The sequence below is a fragment of the Pezoporus occidentalis genome, unplaced genomic scaffold (genome assembly GCF_034315485.1).
Source record: "Pezoporus occidentalis ecotype Australia unplaced genomic scaffold, CSIRO_AGI_Poc_V1 ctg68, whole genome shotgun sequence".
Classification (NCBI taxonomy): Eukaryota; Metazoa; Chordata; class Aves; order Psittaciformes; family Psittacidae; genus Pezoporus; species Pezoporus occidentalis.
This window is the reverse complement of record NW_026916030.1, coordinates 5,752,482-5,770,502: the sequence shown is the minus strand read 5'-3', so window position 1 is coordinate 5,770,502 and position 18,021 is coordinate 5,752,482. Positions and strand designations below refer to the sequence as shown.

At 47.9% G+C, this 18,021-nt stretch overlaps 1 protein-coding gene across 3 annotated transcripts; it reads left to right on the top strand.

Annotated features, from left to right (window-relative positions):
- Positions 1-194: 194 nt before the first annotated feature.
- Positions 195-17,760, top strand: MIGA2 (mitoguardin 2). 3 transcript variants are annotated; one of them, XM_062641233.1, is made up of 16 exons: positions 195-326; positions 2,055-2,300; positions 2,940-3,135; positions 4,059-4,171; positions 6,029-6,146; positions 6,635-6,774; positions 8,229-8,346; positions 8,534-8,634; positions 9,109-9,224; positions 9,655-9,727; positions 10,359-10,445; positions 11,106-11,204; positions 11,414-11,548; positions 12,115-12,168; positions 13,039-13,155; positions 13,934-17,760. In XM_062641233.1, the coding sequence occupies exons 2-16, from the start codon at positions 2,205-2,207 to the stop codon at positions 14,132-14,134; spliced, it is 1,764 nt and encodes a 587-aa protein (XP_062497217.1). In that variant the 5' UTR covers positions 195-326; positions 2,055-2,204; the 3' UTR covers positions 14,135-17,760. The 3 variants fall into 3 exon arrangements, with proteins under 3 accessions (XP_062497217.1, XP_062497215.1, XP_062497216.1); XM_062641231.1 differs by having other exon boundaries at positions 2,925-3,135; XM_062641232.1 differs by having other exon boundaries at positions 229-326; positions 2,058-2,300; positions 2,925-3,135.
- The last annotated feature ends 261 nt before the right edge of the window (positions 17,761-18,021 follow it).

The window sequence follows — 18,021 nt, the reverse complement described above, 5'->3', positions numbered from 1 at the left end:
GGGGCCGCGGCCCCTTTAAGCCGAGCCTCGCTAGCGGGGGGGAGCTGTCACCCGCTGACCAATGAGCGTTGGCTCCGCCTCCCCGCCCCTTCCCCTCGTTGCTCAGCCGCACTCATCCTCGAGCTAGTCCCTGGGATGCGTTCTGATTGGCGAGCCGGCAGGCAGTTCGCCGCTCTTATTGGCTGGAGGGGCGCCGGTGGGCGGTGCTGCCCCCTCCCAGGGTAGGCTGCGGAGCGGGGGAAGGAGACGCTGCCCTTCCGCGGCCATGGCGCGCAGCGCGGGGAGAGGGCGCCGAGCGGGGCTGCGCGCCTCTCCCCCCCGCCACGGTGAGTGGTGCCGGCCGCGCTCGCTCGCTGGGGCCCATAGGGCAGCACCATCTCTGGGGAAGGGGGGGGGTGGTGGGAGAAACGGAGACGGGGACCCCGAGAGTGGGAGTCGGGCCTGGGGGCGCACTGAGGTGCAGAGGGTACGGGAACCCGCGGGCCGCACATGTGCGGGACGCCCCGGGGTGCATAGGGCCAGGGAACTCCGGTTCGTATGGCCCGGCTCGCCTCGCCGGTGGGTTCAACACTCCCACAGTGCCCCGGCATGAGAGCCCCTGGTGCGGAGAGCTGCGAGGGGTGCCCCAGGCAGAGGCGTTTCCTCGGGTCCTTGCTCCCCATGCAGGCGTAACAACCCCCCCGGGGTGTGCCTGTACCCGAGCCGCCTGCACCTCGCTGCCTTCATCTCTGCGCTGGCCAAAGCGTTGCGTTTAACCTTGTGAGGAGAACGCATCACTCGTGTGGGCCGCGGCCCCTGCCACCTTGAGACCATTTCCTAGCGTCTCCCAGATGGGGGACCTGCCTGCGGGCAGTGAGGTGAGGGCAGGCAGGAGCAGGGGGTCCTCATGCAGCTGGAACACTACGGGTGGGTTTAGCCTGTGGGTGCAGGAGGATGGATACCAGAGCCCGGTGTGGCTGCAAATGAGGTAAGAGCAGTGTGGCCTGACAGAGAGTGGGGCCAAAGGGTTTGTGTTTAAAAGATGAGGTTTCAGTTTCTGTTGCTCTGTCATTGATGTGAAGCATGTGCCTCTTCCCCAGCTGCACTGAGTAAACTCGGTGTTGAAACCTCTGGGGAAACACCTTTGGTGGTGGCTGTTGAGCGGGTCCATGGTGCACAGAAAACTGCAAAAGCAGATTTTTGACAATGAAAACAGACCCGTGGTTATTTGTAATCTATTTATATGTATTCTCTTATAATGGTGCTGTGAACAAAATCCCTCCAACCACATGCTACCAGTTCTGGTGCATGTAGAAACCTCTGGCAGCTGTCAAGTCTGAGGCTGCTGCTGCTATAGAGCAGTAGGGACCTGCCCCCGTGGTTGGTAGGGTAAGCAAAGCAATTGCTGCTGCTACTGCTGGTGGTGAGAAGATGCTTTGGATCTGCTTGGCTTTAGTGGCACTGCTGTTACAGTGTGGTTTGTGAATTACAGTACAAGGAGCACACCTGGAGCCTTGTGTGCAGTACAGGTGTCCTCAACATAAAAAGGACATGGAACTGTTGGAACAAGTCCAGAGGAGGCCACGAGAATGATCAGGGGACTGGAGCACCTCCTGTATGAAGACAGGCTGAGGAAGTTGGGGCTGTTCAGCCTGGAGAAGAGAAGCTGCGTGGAGACCTCATAGCAGCCTTCCAGTATCTGAAGGGGGCCTATAGGGATGCTGGGGAGGGACTCTTCATTAGGGACTGTAGTGATAGGACAAGGGGTAACGGGTTAAAACTTAAACAGGGGAAGTTTAGGTTGGATATAAGGAGGAAATTCTTTCCTGTTAGGGTGGTGAGGCACTGGAATGGGTTGCCCAGGGAGGTTGTGAATGCTCCATCCCTGGCAGTGTTCAAGACCAGGTTGGACAGAGTCTTGGGTGATATGGTTTAGTGTGAGGTGTCCCTGCCCATGGCAGGGGGGTTGGAACTGGATGATCTTAAGATCCTTTCCACCCCTAACTATTCTATGATTCTGTGAGGTGCAGGCTGTGTGTTCCCTTCATTCACCTGATTTTCCCCTCTTCCTGCAGGAGGAGCATTGCTGGATGAAGGCTGAACCCAGGACTCTGAGCCAGGTGTCAGAGGAACGTTGGATTTCTTTGTGAGCAGCTCACGCAGCATCCACAACAAGTACCCTTCCCCTTGCTGGCTCCTGGAGGTGCCAGCATCCTTGTGCAGACATGGCATTTAGAAGGACAGAGGGAATGTCCATCATCCAGGCCCTGGCCATGACTGTGGCAGAGATCCCTGTGTTTGTTTACACCACGTTTGGGCAGGTACAATAGTGGGAAAGGTTTTTCTGTCTCATTCCTTGGGTTTTCTTTGTGATAGTTGTGAGGGACAGAGGCATGACAGGGTGATGCTGGGGGACCTGGGTGGTTTGAGGGTTGGTAAGAATTGCATGGAGAATTTGGGGTGGTGGGAGATCTGCTGGTGGTGGGCTTGGAGAGGGGATAAAAGGGTTTCCCTCATCCCTCCCTGGGAGAATGCATGGATTCAACCCTTCTTGTCATCAAAGGTGCTAGAAAAAGACTTCTGTTTTAGAGAAGAGTAATGTATTTCCCACTTGTTGTAACACAACACTTGGAGCCATAAAGCTGAGCTACATACCAGGGTTTCAGAGCTGAATTTGGATAGCCTGGATTGCATCTCTTACAGGCTGTGTGCAAATATGCAGTGTGTTTTGGCAATGAAGGTTGAGACCAAGTTCTCCAGGCTCTGTCAAAGCGATGCTCCACAGTTTCTCCGCTTCCAAGTCTTAGTCGTGTAGCAGGGGCTGTGTTTTGCAGGTGGGAGGGGGAATGCCAAGGGTGTTTCTGTTTAAAACTGCTTTAAAAATAAACCAAGGGTGGTGGAATTGGTTTTTCATTGTTGCTCTTTCATATCTTTTGTGTTTAAAGTCTGTCTTCTCTCAGCTGCGGCTCTCTCCAGGCCTGCGTAAGGTGCTGTTTGCTACAGCTCTCGGGACGGTTGCGTTGGCTCTTGCAGCTCATCAGCTGAAGCGGCGTCGGCGTCGAAAGAAGCAGATTGCTCCAGAGAAGTGTGGCTTTAAGCCTGGTGGGATCACGGTGCCCATCTTGCCAACGAGAAGGGTCTCCTCTGTTAAGAAAGGTTGGCCTTGCAAAAAGGGAAATGCCCCCCCAAAAGCCTTTTGTGAGGGAGAAAAGAGGGTGCACAGGGAGTGATGGGAGAGAGGAAAGTGAAGCCATTTGTATAGTCCATCAATGCAGAATGTAATTGGAAGCCTGAAGTACAGTGCCATGAACATAGGGTTAGTGCAGGAAAGGGAGGGACACTGAGCTCAAAGCCCTTGCTTTGAAAGAAGCAAGACAAAAGTGGCACTGAGGTTTTCACCAAGGTTTGCAGTTTCCGTCCCCCTTCCTACAGGAAGACCGTGGACCTGTTATGCTATGTGCCCCTGACAGTAACAGCCCAGGGTACACAGTGACCTGGTTATGTATTGATCTTGGTGATGCCAACATGAGGCCTGACCCAGGGGTCCCTCGTGCAGACACGTTGGTGAGGTTGGGATGGTAGAGGGGAAGTTGGCCTGGGGTAGGCTGGGGAGTTGTGAGTGTTCATCCAGCTCTGAGGCAGCTCCTGCACCTGATTGTATTGATTTTGGGGGGGGTAAGACTGACCCAAGTCCTCAGCAAAGCACTTTTTAAGTATTTGTTTTGTGAAACATGAAAATCCCTAAACAGTTTTAATAATAACCAAAGGAGGGCCATCTGTGCTCTGCCTGGCCTGGGGGAAGCTGGAGGAGTTCCTTCTTGATGCTTCCCACTTGCCTCCTGCTGTCCATGAGTGGTGAATAAACATTAATTCCTCAGCCGTGGATCCCCACTGATATCAGCTTTATTAGTGTCTCAGGGCAAAATAGAGCATGCAGGAGATCCGTGACTTATTTCTAGGTACTGGATGCTGCTTTGCCCATTCACAATCACACTTCCCAGGGCAATGTTCCCCTCCCTCTTCACAGCTGCAGTGAACTGAACCTTAAAATCCTGGTTTTATGTGACCTTTCCTTGCAGGATACTCCAGCAAGAGAGTGCAGAGTCCTGGCAGCAAGAGCAATGACACACTCAGCGGGATTTCCTCCATTGAGCCCAGCAAACATTCCAGTTCTTCCCACAGCCTCACCTCGGTAAGATGGGAGATGTGAGTTCACCTACCTGTAACAAGGGCACCAAGTCCTTGGGCTTGTGCTGGCCCAAGGATAACGCTAAGGCTCTTGGAGCAGGACAGGTTACAGCCTAATTGTAGGGTGAGTTCTGATATTAACCTTGCAGCGATTGTCTGGGGTTGCCTGCATGAAATTGGAACAGCATTTTCCCCTCCTGTGCTGGGGCTGCTCACAGGTTGCTTGGTTGTTAAAACCAAGGTAACTGCCAAAATCTGATAGCTCTGTTCAGGAAACAGTGCAGGTTGAGCACAGCCCAGTCGTTCTACCTCCTCCAAAGCCAAAAGCAGCCTATAAATACAGGTAATTCAGGCATAGCCAGGCAGCAGAAGCCATCACTGCTTATATCCACCTCTTGAGAGACTAGACACAGAATTGCTGGGGAGCATTTGTGGCTTTAAGACCTGTTTTATATCTATCTCCATTGCCCAAAGCCTTGTGTGCTGCTGTTAGAGCATCGGGCAGCCCAAGTGAACCTCTGCAGCTTCGTGCACTGTGACTTATTGCAAACCACCCCCTTGGCATCACCTGCCTGGGCTCGGTGGCTGGTCAGCAATGCTGTGGTAAGGAGAGGGGAAAATCACCCCCTGGAAGGGAGCTCTGGCCACCAGCACCCCCAGGCATCGCTGGGTTTTAGCTTGTTCTCTACAGTTGAAGCAGCAGAAAGCTGCCAAACTCTGTGCTGGGCACAGTGTGTCTCCAGCAGGCGGCAGTGTCGGCCCAGCGATGAGTGTGTGCTGGAATTCTCATGGAATAACTGGGACATGATGGGACGTGTCAGTAAGCACCAAGCTGTGTCCAGCTCTGGCCTCCCTCTCCCTTTGGGGACTCTCACATCCATTTAATTCCCCTGTGGCTTCTCCCTTCCCACAGATGCCGTCCAGGATTTGTATCCTTGAAGCCAGTGTCTCTTTAGATAAAAAGCTACCTAAATACCTTTTTTGCTGCTGGTGCATGGGTGGGGATATCCACAGAGAGGGATCTGTTCCCATATACCCTCCATTGTGTGGGAGCTGAGTGTCTGTGACACTGTACTCATTGCTTTCATGTTAGTTGATGGAGAAACAGCTCATCCTTCGCACAGCTGCAGTTTCTGTCTCTTCTCTGGTCTGCTTCCTGGGGTTCTTCTTTGCCATCTAATAAGTAAGTCAGCAGCAGTGAACTGATGATTTGCAGTTCTGGGTCTCGAGGTGATTTATTAACACTCCAGAGATCAACCAGCAGAGGCAGGGCAAGAAGTCATTGGTCAGATTATTACGGTAGGGTTTTTTCTATGATCAGACTCACATTTGGACACCTTTTTCTGAGCCATATGAAAACACTGGCCATTGATGGTGTCTGAGCCCAGCACTTTATTGGGTGGGACTTTAAAAGCCATTTATGAGCTAGTATGAAACTGGAGAAAGGTGACAGTTTGCTGTGTAGCTCTTAGTGCTTGGCTGTCCCAGGAGAAGCTTTGGTTACAAAGAGAAGAATGAGGATCCCCCTGGCCAAAGCTCTCAGCTGTATTTCTGCTGGTAGTCTGTTCTGTTGTTTGGACTGTGGTCTCTTCCCTCCCACTTCCAGTGTTCTCACCTTGCCTCCACTCTCAGCATGGTGGGGCTGTCACAGCTGACAGCGTAGTGTGAACCCAAGCAGGAAGGGGCTGGTAGCCCTTGATACCTTCCCCTTCCCAGGGCAGGGAGAACTGGTACAGGGGAGCACAAGGACAAACTCAGGGAAGGGAGTGACTCACTGGTGGTGATGTTTGTGTGGTCTGAACATAGCTACCCCTGGAGAGAATTCAAAAGGTGTTTGCTGCTCTCTGCTCCCTTCCTGCAGATGGTAGCAGTCAATTCCTCAAGTCCAATACCAGCATCAGCAGGGATGTGGGAGGCCCAGGCAATGGGAGATGCTGGAGCCATTGGTGATTCCAGTGCAGAAAGCCTCTACATTCAAGGTAAACAGGCACAAGGGTAGCATTACCCTGGGGAGGGATGTTTATCACTGTCATTCAAAAAGAGCGTGCAAATTGACACAGAGCATCAGCAGCTCTCTAATGGGAAGCTCTATCCTATTCTGAGCTTAAACTCCATCACTTGTTAGGTACAAAAATCCCGTCTTCTCCTAAAGAAATGTTTCTCTTTTCTCAGGGAATAATTTACTTCCAAAATACTGTTCTTGAGCAACAGGATCGCCTTGTGCAGAGAACAGTACTTTAAAAGTAACATGGCTGATGTTTTAACCAGTTTGGGGATGTTCTTAAATATGGTTTAATTTGGATTAGCAGTTAAAAGGGAAAGAAATAGAATACATTTATTCTTTCTTATCAGCTGGGGAGAACTTCCCTCTTCACTGTATTGTCTGAATGAGCAAACACTCATGCTGTATTGCTTTGGCCTCAGAGGACCTGAGGCTCATATAGCTTGTTTTTGGTTGCATTGCCAGGCATGGAGCTGTTTGAGGAGGCCCTGCAGAAGTGGGAACAGGCACTGACCATCAGGCAGAGGGACAGTGTTAGTACCAGCACTCCCGTGCCCTGGGACAGCAAGAAACAGCAAGAGAGCATATCTGAGAACATCTCAGAGGTAGGTCTCCACTATTCCCTTGCTGGGCAGCATGCTGAATGGCAGCCTCTGTGCTGGAAGCAGTAAGTTAGTAGGAGGCTAAAGAAGAGCAAATTAAGGGCAGAGCTGGGCCAGACTCTGTTTAAGACCTGTCTGTAGCTGCAGCTTCTTTATGCAACGGGAGTGGGTGTTTTTAATGTCTTTTTAATAAGTCTCGCCCCCTCATTCCCCAGCTTTTCTACCCACCCTCCAGCATGGTGTCAGTCACTGTCAGGCAAGTCCTCCAGCAGCAGAGGCTGCGGTAGGAAAGGCTGCAACTATACAGCATCCGAGAGGAGGGAATAGCTTTTGTGTGACAGTGTTGTGTCTGCGACTTCTGAATGCATTTGAAAGCGGAGATCATGATGGTAGCTATCACTTGCTAGGGAGCTGGGTGGAGAATAAGAGGCCAGCTGGCTGCATGAGTAAGGCAAAGTGGGAACTCAGAAGGAGTTAAGTAAGCAGGAGGGGTAGAGAGATGTGTAACTTGTTCAGCTACAGCTATGAACCCCAGTATTTTAGGACAGCACCTTCTATGCAGGGAAGACCTCTGATAAGAGGAGATCCAAACTAGAATGGCTTAGTGACAACCATGAGGCTCAAAAGAGCAGCTGTAGCTCAGGACTGTGAAAGGAGTTAAACTCCCAACTCTCCAGGAGTTCTCACTGGCAAAAAGAGTTCCTGGTGTAGGAAGCATGCAAGATATTTGTCTTTTGTCCTGGATAATATTTACCTAAGTCAAATCTGGATTCTCTTGTTATTGTCTCTCTTTGAAGAGTCCTATATAGTATTTCTAAAGCTGATTTAAAACCAGTTGGTTCATTATCAAAATAGATTTCATGCTTGTTATAGATTTCATTTCTTATTAATGCTTCTGTCATCTGGGTGCGATACTCATGCAGACACAGGGCCATGAAGGCAAGTCTTATTTTTCTCCTTTTTCTTCATTATCCTCCTGTGCTGCTTACAGCCAAGTTTGCTTATGCCCAGCATCTTAATCCAAGGACTCTTAGTCAGTTGTCCAGTCCTAGATCCTCTCTTGTATTCAACACAGCTTTTCTGGCGCAATTCCCTCTTGAAATTAGGCTAAAATCACAAATCATGGGAGCTCAGTGATACATAACCCGTTAAAATGCCTGTTATTCTGGATGGCAGGTTAAAGTTCTTAAGTTCTTTCTTCCTTTTTTTAACAGGATAATAGAATTGCAAAGCTAAAAAGCCAGATGGTTTGAATAGGCTGTGTAGAAGCTTCCCTCAGCTTGCGTTATTAGCTGCGCTGTAGGATTAAGGAGTCCTCTCTCTTGTTTCTTTCTTTGTTTTTTCAATCATTTAATCTGCAAACTGCATTTCATTTTCCTGAAAACTTCCTCCCATGTCTGTGCTGTCTGTTCGTCTCTGCCCTGGCTAACTAAGGGTGGCTTTTATGTGTGTTCAAGGAGGAGTCCCAGAAAAGGGAATTTGCCGAGAAGCTGGAGTCCCTCTTGCACCGAGCCTACCACCTCCAGGAAGAGTTTGGGTCTTCACTTCCATCAGACAGCATGCTGCTGGACCTGGGTATGGGAGCTGAGTTGGAAATGCGTGGAAGGGGCAGTTTCCATCTGGATGTATGGCTTTTCTGTAAGCTAGGCAATGTAAGCTGGACAAAGGGCTCTTTGTGGGGTGGGGGAGAGGGACAGCACAGGAGCTAAGAGGAATGATAATTCATAACCTCCAACACATGCAGCTTCTTCCTTTCCTTCAGAAAAGACTTTAATGCTTCCATTGACGGATGGGTCACTGCGGCTACGGACAGATGATGAAGACAGCTCAACCTCGGAGGACTCCTTCTTCTCTGCAGCAGAGGTGACTTAAGTTTCAGCTGTGTCACAGCCCAGCTACTTGGAGGCGAGCCACGAAGGAGCCAAACACCTCTTGGTAGAGGAAAATAGTAAAACATGGAGCAGCAGCCCCAAGCTGGGAGGTTCTTGATGGATGTTAGAAAAAGCCTTTTTTACTCAGGGACGTGGTGCAGCCCTTTCCAATTGGCATTTCCATGTCATGTTCCTATCTATTGTAGAAAGCCTGCCGTAAGTCAGGGAAGTACTGTAAATGTAATGTAATGTGGCTTGGTTACCTAAATTTTAGGGGATATTGAGCTGTCAGAGCTGGGACAGCTTTGAAACTGGTGGGAAAAGAAGTATCTCTGCATGAAATAATTGGCAGTGATGCAAGCTTGCTGGCTGAGGAAGGCACATCGCGCGTGTGTGCGGTCTCTGAGTATGTGCAAACGTTAATGAGATCATTTTGTTCTTCCTGTGTCTCTTGCCACCTCTACAGCTCTTTGACTCTCTCCACTTTGAGGAAATGCCGTTCCACCTCTCTAAGCCAGTAGCAGCATATGAAGAAGCTTTGCAGTTAGTGAAAGAAGGGAAAGTTGCGTGCCGGACACTGAGGTGAACACAGCTGGAGTTGTGGGTGTTTTTGTCGAGGCTCCTTTGAGTAGTGTGAATACATCATTTGCCTCTGAGCAGCCCTTTAACCAGACTAACCCTGTGTGGTCAGAAACTCAGCATCCTTCCTGCTCGTTCAGACTTCCCAGGGAAGTAGCCCCAGATTTTAGGACACAGGTTCAGAAAGGGTAATTGTCCCAGGAAATTAGCAATGGGAGATGGGACTGTTGTGGGAGGCTGGTAGGCAGAGTCCTGTGCTGTAACTGCCTTTGCAGAGGTGCTCTGGTCCCCCAGGGAGCTGTACAAAGGGAATGTTGTTACTTTCTCCTAGGCACAGACTGGGGGTTTACTTTTTGTTCTGGGGACTGTAGTTGATATGAACACAGACATCAGGAGAGCTGGAATTTATGTGGTCCTTCCCCTTTTCCTCTAGGACGGAGCTCCTTGGCTGCTACAGTGACCAGGATTTCCTAGCAAAGCTGCACTGTGTCAGGCAGGCCTTCCAGGTGAGAATGGCTCCTGGGTTCCTGCAGCATGCTGTTATCAGCAGTGTGGTCTCCTCCACCAGCACAGGGCTGAAGGCTTTGCCTCTCTAAAGCAAATCAAAGCAGCAACCTAAGCTTCCCTTGCTTAATTCTGCAAGAGAATTAAGCAATCCCATCCTGAGCAATTTGATTTGGAGAGCAGTGGTTATGTAGCTGCTGGTGCTGATTTAGTTCTGGGAATCAAAGATTTAGGAATTTCAGAGCTGCCCAGAAGCTGGTGCTCTCACTTAAGAGATTTTCACTGGGCTGCAGTCAAACCTCTGAGGTGGGGGAGGATGGTTTCTGTCTCCTTACCACAATCCTTTTCCTGGTAATGTATGCCTAGAGCCTGAAGAGCAACTTTTGCACCCTGGCCCCACTGTCAGGCTGTGGCCCCTGTGCTTCCCTTTTTGCCTCTTCCAGTCTTTCAGCCTGATTTTTTAACTCACTTCCTGGAGACAGCAGGGGTTTTTTTCTACACTCCAGCTTATTAAAGGTTGATGATACGGTGTCTGCAGCATTCACTGCTTCGTGTCTTGTCCTTTCTTGATCCCAGCTCAGAATTCATGTAGGTGCATGTGCTCACAGGAAACTTTTTATGTTCCCTTTGCAGGAGCTGCTGGAGGATGAAAGCAATCAATTGTTTTTTTGGGAGGTTGGGAAACAAATGGTGATAGGACTGATGACAAAAGCTGAGAAGGTAAGAAGTTTGTATAACGACTAAGCTGTGTTGTGAGCACGGAGACACTTGTTCCTCCATCCCAACCAGAGTTTGAACAGTGTGTTGGAAAAAGAAAACTTGGATCTGTGTGCTGGTGACTAGTGATAAATACCTGTGCTTTTAATCTTGTTTAACCAAGTTCTTTGGAAAGAGCTGTTCTGTGCATCTCCTATCCAGAGTTTGATGCTGTGCCTCACTGGGGAGGATACGGTGTGTGCATCCTACACACACAATGGCAGCATCTCAAGTGATAGTGGAAAGGGAAGAGATAGTAAAACCTTTGCCTCAGTGATGTAGCAGTTCAGATCGCTGGCTTAGTCACTTGGTCACCCCCTGAATAGGGAGATTGTTGCTTGAATAGCATTAGTCCCTTAGTGGCTCAGTTTGCATATGGGTGACAGGTCTTTAGCTACTAGAAAGTGGAGCAATGTAGGTGTGTAGGTGCTTTGAGGCACAGCTGAGCCTGGGGCTATCAACACCTCCTAGCAATAAATGATCTCTTTCTGCATGAAGAGTGTTTTGGCTAAAAGCTTTATGAAGTCACATGCATTTATGTTGGTGTAAGCTCAGAGTAGACAAACTTCGGTGCCTGCATAGCTGTTGTACCTTCTGAAGTGTTTTGTTTCTCTGCTCTCCCAGAATCCCAAAGCTTTTCTGGAAAGCTACGAGGAAATGCTGCATTATGCACTGAAGCAAGAGACCTGGCCAACCACTCAGCTGGAGCTGGAGGGAAGAGGGGTTGGTAAAAGATTATCTCTACCAACTTGCAGAGGAGTTGGAAGATAATGGATGTGTACGAGCAGCTCAGGAGTGAAAGTACTGCTGCTGAAATACTATTACATTGTGTACTTCGGCTCATTGCATTTTGTTACTTCAAACCAAAAGAGTAAAGTCCATTTCTTTTCTTTAAGCCTGTTCCCTTTACAGACTGTTCTGCTCTCTGACAGGTGGTGTGCATGAGTTTCTTTGATGTTGTGCTGGACTTTATCCTCATGGATGCTTTTGAGGATCTGGAGAACCCGCCCTCCTCCGTGCTGGCTGTGCTGCGCAACCGCTGGCTCTCCGACAGCTTCAAGGAGACAGTGAGTAAATGGGGAGTTAAACTTGTGCTGAGTGTGAGATTACAGGGCCAAGGCTGGGAAAGAGTAGAACCTCATCTGTCCTGGCTGAGCTGAATTCTCTCTTTAGAAATAGCAGCCTTTCCTGAAGCTCTAAACAACAATCTTCTGGTACAGGTAAATTGTTTACAGGAAAGCTTTCCCTGTTTTGAAAGCTCCAACAGATTTACTTCTCTAATGGCCTTTATCAGTGATGCTAAATGATGACAGTGCGTGTTCTCATGAATGAAAATGAGAAGCTCAGAATGTAGGGAAAAACATGTGTGGTTTTGTGCACTTGGCCATTCATTCTGTGGAGCTCCTGTGGCTCCAGTGGCAGTGCTTTCCGCTAGTCCTGGCCCCTAGCTGGGTATTTAAGACTGATTAGTTTCATAGAGTGGTTGGGAGGCACCTTTCAACAGCTGTCTGCTTCCAGTCTGCATGCTGGGGGGTGCTTGGTAACCAGATCAGGTCATACTTTGGCTTTTCTGGAAGGGATCTGGAGTGGTTAAATCTGCTTGGTTGAGATGGTCTCTCTCGGTTAATCATAGGCTCTAGCAACTGCCTGCTGGTCAGTTCTGAAAGCAAAAAGGAGGCTTCTGATGGTAAGTAAAACTAAAAAGGAAAAAATCTAATGTATTTGAAGCTGCAAGCACCCAACTCTTGACAAAATACAAAACTGCAGTGATGTAAGACTGACTCACATTCTCTGTGATGCTTTAGAGCGCTGGGGTCCTGCTGTTCTTGCTCCAGTATTGCCATACCAGTATTTTACTGAATCAGCCAGAGCTCATTCTCCCTTTTTTCTTAATGTGAGGATTCAAAAGACAACATTTCGTGTCTGGTATTCCCTCTCCCTGCTCACAGTACCATAGGAATGGTCACAGGCTCCAAGCAACAAGGTGCTGGAATGAATGGCTCCTGCACTTCTCTGCTTCTCAGCACTGATTGCTGAGTAGCTATTACTTGATGCATTTCCCTTAAATCTGTGGCTTTCTGAAGTTTCACAGCAGATGAGTTCATGGACCTGTAGAACAGGAAGCTGCAACTTCACAACCTCAGTTCTGCCACAGGGTCTGTGGCCTCTGGCAAGTTTTCAACTCCTATCCCACAGCCAGCTGGTACAAGGAGGTTTGCCTGATGAGATGGTACAAACTGAAATGAGAGCGTTGAGAGTTGTATTGCTGCTACCATGCAGTAGCTCTGTCTTGGATATTTGCATGCCCTTTCCTGGCTTGGTCCAGATTTTCTTCTGTTTGTTTTCCTCCTGTAATAGTAGTTTAGCAACATGAAGACAGAAAGTTCTAGTCATTGTTCAAGGGATCTGAAAGATAAATGTAATCCTGCAGGAAGAGATGTTCTTAAGTAGCTCTTCAGTTATTGCAGCGTGGTGCTTTCTGGCAGGGAATTTGGTAGCTGGTATGGAATAAGCTGCTAATTCTGAGCATGAAGAATTCTTCCTTTCCTTGTGACAGGTACCAGATGGTTTTATCTCTCATTTCTACTCCGTATCGGAGCATGTCAGTCCTGTTCTAGCCTTTGGTTTTCTGGGGCCCAAGCAGCAGCTATCTGAAGTCTGCAGTTTCTTCAAGGTAAGGTGGCTTTTTTGTACCTAATTTTGTTGTGGGACTCCTGCTGTCTCCTGTCTTAAGGCTGCAGATGTGTGCTTATGGTGACTGATTTGGCATTAGAGAAACTTGGCTCTGTACAAAAGCCTTCTCAAAATCACTTTTTTTGAGATGCAGATCACTGAATTTGGATTGGTAAGAATCCCACAGCACAATTTACCATAACTGGTAGCAAAAATGTGAGGTTATAGAATCACAGATTGGTTTTAATTGGAAAGGACCTTTAAAGCTGATCCAGTTCCAACCCCTGCCACAGGCAGGGACACCTTCCACTAGAGCAGCTTGCTCCAAGCCCCGTCCAGCCTGGCCTTGAACACTGCCAGGGATTGGGCAGCCACAGCTTCTCTGGGCACCCTGTGCCAGCGCCTCAGCACCCTCACAGGGAAGAGCTTCTTCCTAATACCTAATCTAAAGCTCCTTTCTTTCATCTTAAAGCCATTCCCCCTTGTCCTACCTCTTCAAAACTGTCAAAAAGTTCCTCTCCAGATTTCTTGTAGGCACTGTTTAGGTATTGGAAGACTGCTTTAAGGTCTCCCCGAGCCTTCTGTTCTCCAGGCTGAACGACCCCAGCTCTCTCAGCCTGTTCTCTATAGGAGAGGGGCTGCAGACCTCTGAGCATCTTCATGGCCTCCTCTGGACTTGGTCTAACAGGTCCATGCTCTTCTTATGCTGGGTGCCCCAGAGCTTGTGTTGGCAGGTGGGGGGAGATCTCATTACTGTAAACCTTCCTTTGCCTTTGCAGCACCAGATAGTACAATACCTAAAGGACATGTTTGATTTGGACAACGTGAGATACACAACAGTGCAGTCGCTGGCAGAAGACATTCTGCAGCTCTCACGGCGGCGCAGTGAGATCCTCTTGGGATATCTGGGCACTGAGACTTCCCCGGAGATGAACGGCATGCTTCCTGGTGAAAATGAGCCGCTGAAGGAGCTCATCTGATCTGTCAGGGGAGGAAAACAGTTTTGTACAAGGACCTTTCTCCTTCCAGAGATGGATAAAACTACCTGCAATGTGCTGTGGTGGCAGCGAGACTTCACACGCAGCAACCTGGTGGGACCTTCTGCTTTGTGTAGCCGGTAGTGTTTGCTGGGATGGATCCAGGACCACTTGCCAGCTTATGGTTTGAATTTCTTGTTTTGTTCCACCATTCTGTTCTTGTTATTTTTAATGTGTCATATGAACCATGCCTGGGCCCAGGTTTTTGCACAATTCCCTTGGCTAGGGACAACATACACGCACCCATTCACCTGTGTGTTCTCTGGGAGGTAACCCCTGATGTTTACGGTTGTGTGTGGGAGCAGGAACATCATTGGTAAATTCTGCACTTGACCATTAGCTTCTCGAAGAGGCTTTGTTTGCTTTGGGGTTTTAATTATTGTTCTTCTCTGCTGTGTTGCTACAGACATTACTGCTGATTTTTACCTTTAGGTGTTTTAATACATGCAATGTGACTAGCAAAGGTTTCTTTCCCGAGGAGGAAGAAATACTTCTGTAAAGCGCTGAAGTAAAATGCAGACTTCTGTAACCAGTCTGAAGTTCTAAGGAAGTTGGTCTGTTCCCTCGATGTTGCTGCTGTTTTCAGGCCAGATGACAGGCTCTGTGCCATGGTCATCCACCCTTAGGAGATTGCTGAGGTCTATGTTTGCCCCTAAGGCAAGATATTGTGAGAAAGGGGTGGATTTGCATCCTGCCTGTGCATGCACAAAGTCTTTAATGTCTGTCAAAGTGCCTTGCTGCATTTCAGTATGAGCCATTAGCAGGTTTTCCTAGGTAGGAGGTGTGGGGTGTACACAAGCAGAGGGAATTGATGTACTGTGCTGCTTATTCCTTCATGCACAACGTAGTAAGAGGTGTAGATGGTGGATGTGATGTACAAAAGGGGTTATGTGTGCAGGCAGCTGGAGAGCTGGGATCAAGCTGGTGGAGAGGAAATGACTCATGATAGTCTGTCAGTCCTAAGAAACATAGCATGGTTTTGGGTATAGATCAGATGCATGTGTATGTGTGCCCTTGTAATGCTGAGACAGGCTCTTCTCAAATGATGTGATCCTGCCTGCATAGCCAGCACCTGAAACCTGGCTGCTCTGGGACATGTGCTGAGTTGGATGCTAGCATAGGATAGCACTAGTGTTGCATGCTGGACTTGCAGAGTCCTGGCTTGTGTGAGGTTTGTGGTGATTGACTGAGTTCTCTCTGAATGCAGTACTGTGGATGAAGGTCGAAGGTCCAGCCTCTGCTTTCTCCTGGTTTAATCCACAGACAGCTCCAAGTCCCAGCCTCAGAACAAGGAGGTATTCAGGGAGAAGAAAATGAGGACTTTCACAAAAACATGGGCTTCACTGTTTGTTCTCCAGACCTGATTAGTTATCCCTTCTGTCTGTTCTAGGTAAAAGGCATAAGTGTTATCTAGCCATTCTTTGTAAGGGGGACCAGAAAATGTAAGAATCTGGAGATTCCATGTGAGTGGAAAGTCAGTGCATGGGCTTGGAGAACACAAATGTCTTCTTTTTTCCTTCTAGGATATCTAATGTGTATTCTGCTGGTAAAAGCAGGAAGGAAGTAAGCAGGGAAAAATTAAACAGGAGGATGTCAAAAGAGTAGATAAATGCTTCTGAGATGCTTGCAAGAGGGTAAGTGTAGAGTACATAACATCTGTTGCTTTATAAGCGCACCAGCCTGATGTGGCTTATCCTGAAGACCAAATTAATGCTGTAAACAAGACAGTGCTGAGGCAGAGGTGAGGAGCAGCTGACCCAAGTGAGGCTGCATGAAATAAGCTATTATGAGGAGGCTTTAAGAGGCAGCAATTGAATCTAGGAGAGGTCTCTGAGGTGTTTTGCTACTGGCAGCATGATGTGAGAGAAGGAACAGTGGATGTTGTATTAGCATGACACACCTGCTCTGTGTAAATGTGATTCAAAAATGTGTTATATTATAAAAGCAAGTTACTTGGGGGGGGGGAGTTTATAGTACTTTGTGTTCTTATGTGGCTGGTTTAGAAGAACGAGTAACTTCAGCAGCTTTGTATAATGGTTAAAAAGATGCTAAAATGTGAAGGTTAATGTAATAACACAGATTGTAATTCTAAAGAATCAATGCTGTTAATTTCTCATTTTTAGAGTTGTTTTATGTGTATTTATTTGCTACTTTGAGTGTCTTTTGGCCTCAGTGCATGAGGCAGCATGTTGTGTGCAGAGAACAACAGTGGCTGTGGACTTTGGTCTTTTCACACTGTGGTGGGAAAATGGCAGTGAAACAGCGTCCCATGAAGCAACACTAACTTGCACTGCGGCTTTTTAAGCTAAGAAATTGTAAATTCCCAATCAATTAAATGGAAGAAAGGTTTTTTTTTTACAGCTTTATGCTTTTCCTTAGCTCTTATTGCAAATAGGGTACCCTGCCCTCCCAGCGAAGGTAAAGAGGAGTCTTCCCTGAGAACCTCTGCAGCTTCTTGAGTGTATGTCTGCAGAGACAAACTGATTTTCTCTTTACAGGGGAGGATGGGAGGATGTTAAACTCTGCATGCCCTGCCCTGTCCCTGCTATTTCATTGCTGCTCTTTCTCCCTTCCTAATCCCTGTGTAGCCTGAGAAGAAAGGTGTTTGCAGCCTCCTGAAGGATACTGTTGAGATCAGTGCGGTCAGAGGAGCTGTTCCTATGGAAGAGGCTCTCCCTGACCTGAGGGGTGGTGATCAGTGACCTGCTGCCTTCAGCTCCTTTGGATGCAACCCTGAGCAGAGACTTGGGCTGCTTCCACTGATCCCAGCAAGAGCAGGGCTTGGCCCAACTGGCAACCACATACTCAGGTTTGCAGGATAGAGTCAAAGGTGATGACCTCCTGTCCCCGGCTTTGTAAGAGATCACAAGGAAATCTTCTTCTCCCCAGCATATTCTGTTTAGCAAAGGCAATTCTTCAGTATTAGTAGCAGATGAGATAGGCATTCAGGTAGAATCTCTAGAGATAAGCATTTACCTTTTTTATAATGAACCCTTATTCTCAAGGAGTTAAATCATGCTGGGCTGACACTTGCACGATTTTATCACTGGGGATTTGAAGTGGCTTTGCAGCTATGAAATAAAATCCTTCAGTAGTTTCTGATGCTTCAACAGACCTTCAGATATGCATGATTTTTTTTTTGTTTTTTATGTGGGGGTTGTAACAAGGTTCACCAGTGGTTAAAGTACATCCTCAGTACTTTAGCGTGTATGTAGAGACTGCACCAAATGGCTCTAGGAGGGTCCTTATGATCCTTAAAGCACAAATACATTAATAAATAAGAGGAAAAATCTGCCTTGTTATCTACAGGACTAAAATGGCTTTGAAGAGCAGGACTTGTGCTGTCTCATATAAGGAGGCGGGAAAGCAGGATGTCATCCCTCTTCAGTAGAACATTCCTTTGCTGTATCTGAAACTAATGAATGTAAACTCGTGCCTATTTTTGCTTGATTTCCTAAAGGTGTACAAATCTCTTGTTTTGCCTCTTCCTTTTTTCTTTGCAGCTATTTTTTTAAAATACTTTAATCTTAGGCTGTGGGCATTCCATGTCAAATAAAACTTTCCTTCATTGAGTGTGGCCTTTGTTTCTAAATTCCCTGGCGAAACTTGCTAGAACCTCATTCTCTGGTTGCTGATGTAGTGACAGTTGTGTGACATTTCTGGTGTTAGTGATGGTATGAAACAAGGCTCGCTTTTCCTGGAGTCAGAGTGCTAAAAGTAGGTTTTCTTGGTCTATGGGGTTTGTTTGCATGGGGACTTTTGCTGCTTCTAGCAAAGACAAGTCTGTGGATGAAGCAGGTTCTAAACCAAGACAATTCATTGCATGTTGA